At 46.9% G+C, this 10,583-nt stretch overlaps 1 protein-coding gene across 2 annotated transcripts in view; it reads right to left on the reverse strand.

Moving 5' to 3' along the window:
* The window catches only part of LOC137425439 (ankyrin repeat domain-containing protein 17), a 221,706-nt gene extending 211,239 nt beyond the window's left edge, over positions 1-10,467 (reverse strand). Inside the window, exon 1 of one of the 2 annotated variants that reach the window (XM_068113878.2) lies at positions 10,216-10,467. In XM_068113878.2, the coding sequence (XP_067969979.2) occupies positions 10,216-10,269 (54 nt within the window). In that variant the 5' untranslated portion in view covers positions 10,270-10,467. Of the gene's footprint in view, positions 1-5,942; positions 6,100-10,215 lie in introns of those variants that run through there. The other variant, XM_068113880.2, reaches the window with a different exon arrangement.
* Positions 10,468-10,583: the final 116 nt, after the last annotated feature.

Genomic DNA, 10,583 nt, shown 5'->3' on the forward strand with positions numbered 1-10,583 from the left:
CCTTCTTGTCGGGTCAGTCAGAGAAGGATTTTGGCCGAAGTAGTTCCCGACCAGCAGGCAATGGCTGACATTTGACTGAAGGTAATTTGGGCATGAATTTGCAATTTGTTCAGGGTATTGGCGGTAACTTGTGGTCCACTCTTTATGGACCATGGGGTCTTTATCGTCCAACACATTGTAGCAGGCAGGACACCCAAATTAACGTCCACCTGAGGGACCATGTGCTTTGTGATGCAACGCCCTCCTGTGAAGCAGCAATTAGAGAGTTTATAGTTGCGTCGGGAATCAAACCAAGATTAGACAGCTTAAAAGGTAAGCACACCCCCTCTGTTGAAGAAAATAATTGTCAGAGTGAAGTCAATTAAAGGACGAACTTAAAATTCGAGCATTGCAATTGGCAGAACGATACGATAAAGCGTCACGATACAGGTTTGCGCTGTTACCCACACAAAAAGGGGAAAAATAATTGAGGATGTTCAAAAAGTTCTCAAAACGATAATCACAATAGCCCTTGAAGATAGCAACTATTTTTTATGAGTACAAGTCAGATCTATACGATTAAGAAAAATATTTATTTTCTGATGAGGAAGAAAACCAATGCCGGCAAATGTGATGCCCAGTGAGTGTAACGTCCATACGAGGGACGATGCACACATGGATGAATCACCCTGCGTCTGAAACACCAGGATAACAGTTTACAGCTCGGTCGGGATTCAAACTCAGGCTGGAGACATTAGAGGTGAGTCGGCTATCCTGTCAGTCCCACAAATCATACGCACTTATACATTTAAAAACAAGACACTAACATCACTTCAACCATTGATCGTTCTGAGAACATTTTGAACACCCCATGAAGGTGCTGCAAAAGTCTGCACGAGCTGTTTACTTTTTTTTACCTGTCCTTGTACATGTGTCCAGGTACCAATCTGCAAGGTCATAAACTCAAACTCTAACCTTGATGCAAAGAGCTCCTCAAAGAGACAACATCCGATTATATTTCCAGCACGCAAGCCAGAGAAGGAATGATGGTGCCATGATGAGATGAATCGACTCTTCAATTGCATCTTCAAACAAGCAAGATGACTATGAACAAGTTCAGGCAAGCTTGCTGTTGTCACAACAGTCATACGTGCGCCAAACACACTACAAGTACAAGCAGAGTGACATCTCTTAAGAGGGGTCAGCGCTACACAGTATTAAAATAAACACTAAGGAGAATTCCTTTGCAGTACACGTCCTCCACTGATCCCAATGAACGTTCTTGTCCCAAGCACTCAGCAATTGTGAGCCATATACAGTAGGACAAATTGCTTTAGGTATGCAAAGCCACTGAATAAGTCCCAAGTTTCAGTTCAATATGTTAAAGGGTATGCGATAAAAAGTCTGGAAAGCTGCAGGTGGACAGACAGACAGATGGATGGACAGACAGGGGGAGATCCAATATGCAAACCTATAGTCCCCTCTGGTGAAAACTGTAGGGGACAAATAAAATGGACCGTCGGTGCTGCCGAAGAAGTTTCTTGGCAATGGTTATCATGGGTGGTTTGCCATTGCCTCCCAGGATTGCTCGTCCATGCTCTATCCTTTTAACCCAAGTAAAGGTACAATGGTGTCTATGAATGTATGTATGTATCCATCATTCAATGTATTTATGTACAAGGTCCACCATTAGAGCCTTACAGGTACATCAATGCAAAATATATAGTTAAAGATTCCAGCCTCCACGGGACATCAATCCATATCTTCCATAGATGCCAAAATTGGTGGACACGAAACAACGTAACAACCGTTCAGGACATTCCAGGACCAGCGTATGCCTTTTCAGCGCAGATTTTGGGGCATTTTGTCCCCGCCAAAGCGAGCAACGTCCCCACCAATAACGAAGGGGAGACCCGGCTGCATTGCACTTCGATCACAGAACATCAAGTTCGATGCGCAGCTGCAGTCTAATCGCACTCCCAACCTCATTTGATTATTTATATATTTTTCCAAAGTCACGACTTGCCCTGAAACTGCAAACGAAAACGCTCTCATCCGAGAACAATGTATGGATGAACTAAACATGCAAACATGAAAGAAATCGGAACCATCTCAATCATACAGATACCTCTGGGGCAGTTATTGACGTCAACAGTTGAAAGAATTCTGCAGGTTTCTGCCCTAAGGGAAAAAATGAACTGAAACACAAATGGTCTCGTTTTATTTAACGTTTTAAAAGGTTTTTGTACACATCGAACCACTTAATTTTGTATTCACCATTAAATAACTTCACACTTTCGTTTTCACATGAAGAACCACTTATTTTTACATTCATTTAAAAAACTATATGTAGAGGGAAATACAGTGAAGTACAGTGAAAACGAGGAATAGGTCACTCATGCATGTGCAGCATCCACACCCCGTAACCCAAGTCAATCACCCGATACACAAACACCCTCACCTTGCAATACACGAACCCCACCCATACCACAAACACATTCCAACCCAACATCAACTTCATGAGAGCGAGGAGGGCAGGGGTGAAGATGTACATCATGGACAATAATTTTTTTTTTTGAAGACCAACAATCAAAACAGATGGGGATCAAAATAAAGTAAAACAAGTCAGGAGACGATGGCTCACGAGCGAGCGGTATTCAATGACAAAGGACGGACTATAACCGAAACAGGCCCGGACTGGAGGTTAAGGGGCCCACGTGGCAGGTGTCGGCCCCCGGCACGTGGAGTACATGCCTATTTACAAAGGGCCCCAATGCGCTGCATGTGCAGGCCTTTAAGAGCCAGCTGTACGGTGTACGTAATTGCATGTGGTGCTGGCCTGGAAATGTCAAAACGAAGGTTACTGACCTTGAAATGAGATAGAAAATAATGTATAATCAGTTATGAGGTTAGTTAGCTACACAATACCGAAAATTCGGTTCGATTCCGACAACCTTGGAAATTTGACCTTTGTGGCACTCAAAGGTCAAAGGTCGAATATTCTGAAATTTGTTGGAAAACTTGTATTTCATGATGTATGTGATAATATAAGATCATGTACGATATTTCACCCTATCAGGAAGCGAACAATGTAATAAAAGCATCAAAAATCGCCTTTTCTAAATTTCGTGACCTTGTGGCGAAAATGAAAAATCGAGCTCCGTGGGGCTAGACACGTGACATTGGCCTAACCAAATAACAAATACCGAAACTCAGATTCCACCAACTCCCTCGGAGAAGATGTAGCTTGAACTCGATTACCCCCTAAAAAGACATCTTTTTCGGGTGTGGCTCCGCCCACAATGGGCGCAATACGCCCACTCTAGGCAGAACACAAGTAGATCATGATATCAACCTCCCACCCAAGTTTCATCAAGATCGGATGATATCATCGGGTTGTTATGCTGCAGACAGACACACACCCTTGACGAATACAGTGGTCACTCTGTTTGATCACTGGTGAACCAAAAATTGGGCATATATTTAAAGGTGGAAAAGAGAAATTTAGTTTGGGTTGCATTGCACCGACGCACAGGTAGTATACTGATGGTTGACAACAACCACAAACAGAGAATCAATATCTAAAGACACCAAGACAACACCTGCGCACGAGCACACGCACACGCACACGCACACACTAATCCAATTTAGGTCCACGTTCCATTTCTCTGTGTTCCCCGACACACATTGCTTCTCAGCACCTCCACTATTCCATTTCAACCCCGTCACGACCTTCACAGGAAGACAGTGCTATACGTTAATTAAATTAAGGGTGAAATACCCCCGTCATACCAGTGTCAAAACTCTCAAATTATGTACTCAAGAGTGATGCCCACTAGTCCAGTCGTGATCCAATCTGGGTGGGTGACAGGTGGGGTGTGGAGGGGAAACTGTTAGAAATCTATTCTATAATGTCCTGTGAAGTCTTTAAATAAAAACTGATTAAAAAAATAATCTCTTTCCGTGTGGTTAAAGGTCACTTTTTGGGGCATGCAGAAGAGTCCATAAATTGAAAGAATGGATGTTTCATCCGATCGAAGGCCACAACCACTCCTAACACACAACACACACAACACACACGACACACACGACACACACGACACACACGACCAGAAGTAGAAAAGCACTTCCTGATAAAAGTCAAGTTTACGGATCACAAAAGCAGTTTGAGTACATCTTACTGATGCTTTGATGAAACTCTGGTCATGATGTCTCAGTGATTTCAGGCAGTCTATCAGTAGCCTCTAAGAGTTTGCACAACTGACCTCTACATGGTACGGCAAGTCAATCTTCCGCACTGTGTTTTCTCCAGATACTTATGGAGCTCCAGACAAGTACAAAATGGTTCCTTACATTCGGCACAAAAGAAATAAAAAGTGAGATTTGCAACATGAAAACCCACGTCTTTAAATTGTACAAGTTCGGTCAAACGTCTTCGGCTTTGAGCAGCCTAACTGGAATTTCAATCTCAATCGAGCTCGTCACCCCGGAGTTTCGCATTCGAGATGAGATATCACTGTGCGCAGTCCATAGGATTTTCAGCCGGAGGACCCATCTGCCAGCACCGGTTCTTGGATCCCATCACGTTTTGCGTGACTAGTAGGGGAGTTATCACCATGACGCTAAATAAATTACAAACTGCTGCCATCTTCAATCAAACCGTCGGACTTGGCCAGCTGGTTTTTGCAAGACTTGGCGCAAAACCGTTCATGGCCGTCGGATCATGGCCGACCCCACAACATAGTGGGAATAATTGGGGCCTTTGCATTAAAATAGTAACAGTAGTCGATTAACTAATTACAAAGTGTATCAAAAATACAAAAATAAAATAAAGTCATTCCAGAATTGCACATCAACGAACACACTCACATGAAGAAACACAATATAGTGTAAATGACAGTGACATTTGAAATTGTGTATTTTGGAATCTAATCAGGTAAGGCTGAAGTGCCATATGCTCAGCTGCACTTGCCAAACCAGTCTTAACTGACGACAACCGGAACTCTTTGATCACATCAAATGAAACCTCAAAGAAATACCATATTCATCATTATTAAAATAATTCTTACATCGTCAAGACAAATATACAAGTCAAAAAACACTTTACAATAATTCAGTAACCGACAGATATACAAATATATATATATATATATATATATATATATATATATATATATATATATATATATATATATATATATATATATATATATATACACATAATATATACACATCACATTTGCAATGAGTTAGTTTCCTGTCTTTTCTGTACCCATCGAGCAATCACCTAGAAAAAAAAAACCCTCTCCACTGACTAAAAATAATTGAATCTCCACTTTTTGTGCCCTCACTGAGAAAAATGAACCTCTTCTCTCCCCGACGTCCACAAGAGTTTCCCTTCATTCCCATCACCAAACAAAAACCAAAAACTTCCCTTCTCTCCGTATTGCTGAACAAGAAAAAAAAGAAAATGTCAACCAAAAGAATTTGAAAAAAACTCATAAAGTCACCCAGTGCAGTCACTAAAAATGGAACGTCCCCTTAACTTTGGCGTCGCACAAAACTAGTGTGCCCAATCCTCGGCTCGCCGTCGGCCAATTTCACCGCCCTCGGGCAACCGCCGACCAATTTTAATGACCCAGCCCACCACTGACAAATTTCACCACCCTCGGGCAACTGTCGACCAATTTCACCACCCTCAGGCAACCGCCGACCAATTTCACCACCCTCAGGCAACTGCCGACCAATTTCACCACTCTCAGGCAACCGTCGACCAATTTCACTAACCTCGGGCAACCGCTGACCAATTTCACCACCCTTGGGCAACCACCGACCAATTTCACCCTCCTCAGGCCACAGCCAGCTAATTTCCCTGTCCTCATCCTGTCCCCTACCAGTCATCATCCTCAGCCCATCCTCGGTCTGCCACCAACCAATTTAACTTTCCTCGGCCCACCACTTACCAATTTTCCGATCTTTGGCTCACCGCATACCAATTTCTTCATCAAGGTCCCACCACCAACTAATTTCACAGTCTTCAGTCCGCTGCCAAATAATCTTTCCGTCTCCAACTTACCAATTGTCCACCACCTACCATATGTCCAGGTTCCAGTTTCACCACCGACAAATTTTCCAGCCCTCAACGCACAGCCTACCAATCCCTACCTTTTACAGATCCTCATAATTCCCAATTCTTACAGTGTACCAATCCACACCTCTAATCTCCTGCTGCCAAGGCCCACCTCTTCTCATCACCTTCCAAACCCCACCTCTTCTCACCAGATTTCAAACCCCACCTCTTCTCAACAGCTTCCAAACCCCACCTCTTCTCACCAGCTTCCTAACCCCAGCTCTTCTCACCAGCTTCCAAACCCCACCTCTTCTCACCAGCTTCCAAACCCCACCCCTTCTCACCAGCTTCCAAACCCCACCCCTTCTCACCAGCTTCCAAACCCCACCTCTTCTCACCAGCTTCCAAACCCAACCTCTTCTCACCAGCTTCCAAACCCAACCTCTTCTCACCAGCTTCCAAACCCCACCTTTTCTCACCAGCTTCCAAACCCCACCTTTTCTCACCAGCTTCCAACCCCCACCTCTTCTCACCAGCGTCCAAACCACACCTTTTCTCACCAGCCTCCAAACCACACCTCTTCTCACAAGCCTCCAAACCACACCCCTTTTCACCAGCTTCCAAACCCCACCTCTTCTCACCAGCTTCCAAACCCAACCTCTTCTCACCAGCTTCCAAACCCCACCTCTTCTCACCAGCGTCCAAACCACACCTTTTCTCACCAGCCTCCAAACCACACCTCTTCTCACAAGCCTCCAAACCACACCCCTTTTCACCAGCTTCCAAACCCCACCTCTTCTCACCAGCTTCCAAACCCAACCTCTTCTCACCAGCTTCCAAACCCCACCTCTTCTCACCAGCTTCCAAACCCAACCTCTTCTCACCAGCTTCCAAACCCCACCTCTTCTCACCAGCTTCCAAACCCAACCTCTTCTCACCAGCTTCCAAACCTCACCTCTTCTCACCAGCTTCCAAACCCCACCTTTTCTCACCAGCTTCCAAACCCCACCTTTTCTCACCAGCTTCCAACCCCCACCTCTTCTCACCAGCTTCCAACCCCCACCTCTTCTCACCAGCCTCCAAACCACACCTCTTCTCACCAGCCTCCAAACCACACCTCTTCTCACCAGCCTCCAAACCACACCTCTTCTCACCAGCCTCCAAACCACACCTCTTCTCAACAGCCTCCAAACCACACCTCTTCTCACCAGCCTCCAAACCCCACCTCTTCTCACCAGCTTCCAAACCCCACCACTTCTCACCAGCTTCCAAACCCCACCACTTCTCACCAGCTTCCAAACCCCACCACTTCTCACCAGCTTCCAAACCCCACCTCTTCCCAACCAGATTCCAAACCCCACCTCTTCCCAACCAGATTCCAAACCCCACCTCTTCTCACCAGCTACCAAACCCCACCTCTTCTCACCAGCTTCCAAACCCAACCTCTTCTCACCAGCTTCCAAACCCCACCTTTTCTCACCAGCTTCCAACCCCCACCTCTTCTCACCAGCTTCCAAACCCCACCTCTTCTCACCAGCTTCCAAACCCCACCTCTTCTCACCAGCTTCCAAACCCCACCTCTTCTCACCAGCTTCCAAACCCCACCACTTCTCACCAGCTTCCAAACCCCACCTCTTCCCAACCAGATTCCAAACCCCACCTCTTCCCAACCAGATTCCAAACCCCACCTCTTCCCAACCAGATTCCAAACCCCACCTCTTCTCACCAGCTACCAAACCCCACCTCTTCTCACCAGCTTCCAAACCCAACCTCTTCTCACCAGCTTCCAAACCCAACCTCTTCTCACCAGCTTCCAAACCCCACCTTTTCTCACCAGCTTCCAAACCCCACCTCTTCTCACCAGCTTCCAAACCCCACCTCTTCTCACCAGCTTCCAAACCCCACCTCTTCTCACCAGCTTCCAAACCCCACCTCTTCTCACCAGCTTCCAAACCCCACCTCTTCTCACCAGCTTCCAAACCCCACCTCTTCTCACCAGCTTCCAAATCCCACCTCTTCTCACCAGCTTGCAAATCCCACCTCTTCTCACCAGCTTCCAAATCCCACCTCTTCTCACCAGCTTCCAAATCCCACCTCTTCTCACCAGCTTCCAAATCCCACCTCTTCTCACCAGCTTCCAAATCCCAACTCTTCTCACCAGCTTCCAAATCCCAACTCTTCTCACCAGCTTCCAAATCTCACCTCTTCTCACCAGCTTCCAAACCCCACCTCTTCTCACCAGCTTCCAAACCCCAGCGCTTCTCACCAGCTTCCAAACCCCAGCTCTTCTCACCAGCTTCCAAACCCCACCTCTTCTCACCAGCTTCCAAACCCTACCTCTTCTCATCAGCTTCCAAACCCCACCTCTTCTCACCAGCTTCCAAACCCCACCTCTTCTCACTCAGCTTCCAAATCCCACCTCTTCTCACCAGCTTCCAAATCCCACCTCTTCTCACCAGCTTCCAAACCCCACCTCTTCTCACCAGCTTCCAAACCCCACCTCTTCTCACCAGCTTCCAAACCCCACCTCTTCTCATCAGCTTCCAAACCCCACCTCTTCTCATCAGCTTCCAAACCTCACCTCTTCTCACCAGCTTCCAAACCCCACCTCTTCTCACCAGCTTCCAAACCCCACCTCTTCTCATCAGCTTCCAAACTCCACCTCTTCTCATCAGCTTCCAAACCCCACCTCTTCTCACCAGCTTCCAAACCCCACCTCTTCTCACCAGCTTCCAAACCCCACCTCTTCTCACCAGCTTCCAAACCCCACCTCTTCTCACCAGCTTCCAAACCCCACCTCTTCTCACCAGCTTCCAAACCCCACCTCTTCTCATCAGCTTCCAAACCCCAACTCTTCTCACCAGCTTCCAAACCCCACCTCTTCTCACCAGCTTCCAAACCCCAACTCTTCTCACCAGCTTCCAAACCCCACGTCTTCTCACCAGCTTCCAAACCCCACCTCTTCTCACCAGCTTCCAAACCCCACCTCTTCTCACCAGCTTCCAAACCCCAACTCTTCTCACCAGCTTCCAAACCCCACCTCTTCTCACCAGCTTCCAAACCCCACCTCTTCTCATCAGCTTCCAAACCCCAACTCTTCTCACCAGCTTCCAAACCCCACCTCTTCTCACCAGCTTCCAAACCCCACCTCTTCTCATCAGCTTCCAAACCCCACCTCTTCTCACCAGCTTCCAACCCCCACCTCTTCTCACCAGCTTCCAACCCCCACCTCTTCTCACCAGCTTCCAAACCCCCTCTTCTCATCAGCTTCCAAACCCCACCTCTTCTCACCAGCTTCCAAACCCCACCTCTTCTCACCAGCTTCCAACCCCCACCTCTTCTCACCAGCTTCCAAACCCCACCTCTTCTCATCAGCTTCCAAACCCCACCTCTTCTCATCAGCTTCCAAACCCCACCTCTTCTCATCAGCTTCCAAACCCCCTCTTCTCATCAGCTTCCAAACCCCACCTCTTCTCACCAGCTTCCAAACCCCACCTCTTCTCATCAGCTTCCAAACCTCACCTCTTCTCACCAGCTTCCAAACCCCCTCTTCTCATCAGCTTCCAAACCCCACCTCTTCTCACCAGCTTCCAACCCCCACCTCTTCTCACCAGCTTCCAACCCCCACCTCTTCTCACCAGCTTCCAAACCCCACCTCTTCTCATCAGCTTCCAAACCCCACCTCTTCTCATCAGCTTCCAAACCTCACCTCTTCTCACCAGCTTCCAAACCTCACCTCTTCTCACCAGCTTCCAAACCCCACCTCTTATCAGCTTCCAAACCCCACCTCTTCTCATCAGCTTCCAAACCCCACCTCTTCTCATCAGCTTCCAAACCTCACCTCTTCTCACCAGCTTCCAAACCCCACCTCTTCTCACCAGCTTCCAAACCCCACCTCTTCTCACCAGCTTCCAAATCTCACCTCTTCTCACCAGCTTCCAAATCCCACCTCTTCTCACCACCTAACAATTTCCCCTCTTCTCACGATCTAACAATACTACCCATATCCTGACTCACCTCCATCTTCTCCCAAACTCCCAAACCCCTCCTTTTCTCACCACCCATAATTACCCTCCTCTTTGTTCCATCTACCAAACTCCCCTCCACTCTCTATCTATCTTGTATCTATTCACATTTCCAAACAAATTTCTCCTTTTCGCTCTCACCGTCACGGCAGCAGTTACAGAGTCGATCTCATCTTCCCCGAAAGCGTCGGACATGGTTGATTCGTGGTTTTCCCAATCTCTCTCTCCCACCTTCCAACCCTCTCTGTTTTTACCCCTTCGATATTACTGCCACTCAATATCCTTCTTTCTGCCGTCTTCAGTATTTCAGATGTTTTTCCTTCGTTCCAAGCACCCGGCTCGACGGCCTGTCGGGCGTTCGACCCAATACTGTTCTTCTTCCTCTCGATAATTAGTTTTTTATTTTCCTGTGCTTCCCCTGCGTTTCTCGAATTCTAGAATTGAAATTGGTGTTTAGTTACATTTCACGTGCGAATGGCCTGATTGTAAAGTAGATATGAAGAAAATTT

The sequence above is a fragment of the Myxine glutinosa genome, chromosome 4, assembly GCF_964187855.1.
Source record: "Myxine glutinosa chromosome 4, kmMyxGlut1.1, whole genome shotgun sequence".
NCBI lineage: Eukaryota > Metazoa > Chordata > Myxini > Myxiniformes > Myxinidae > Myxine > Myxine glutinosa.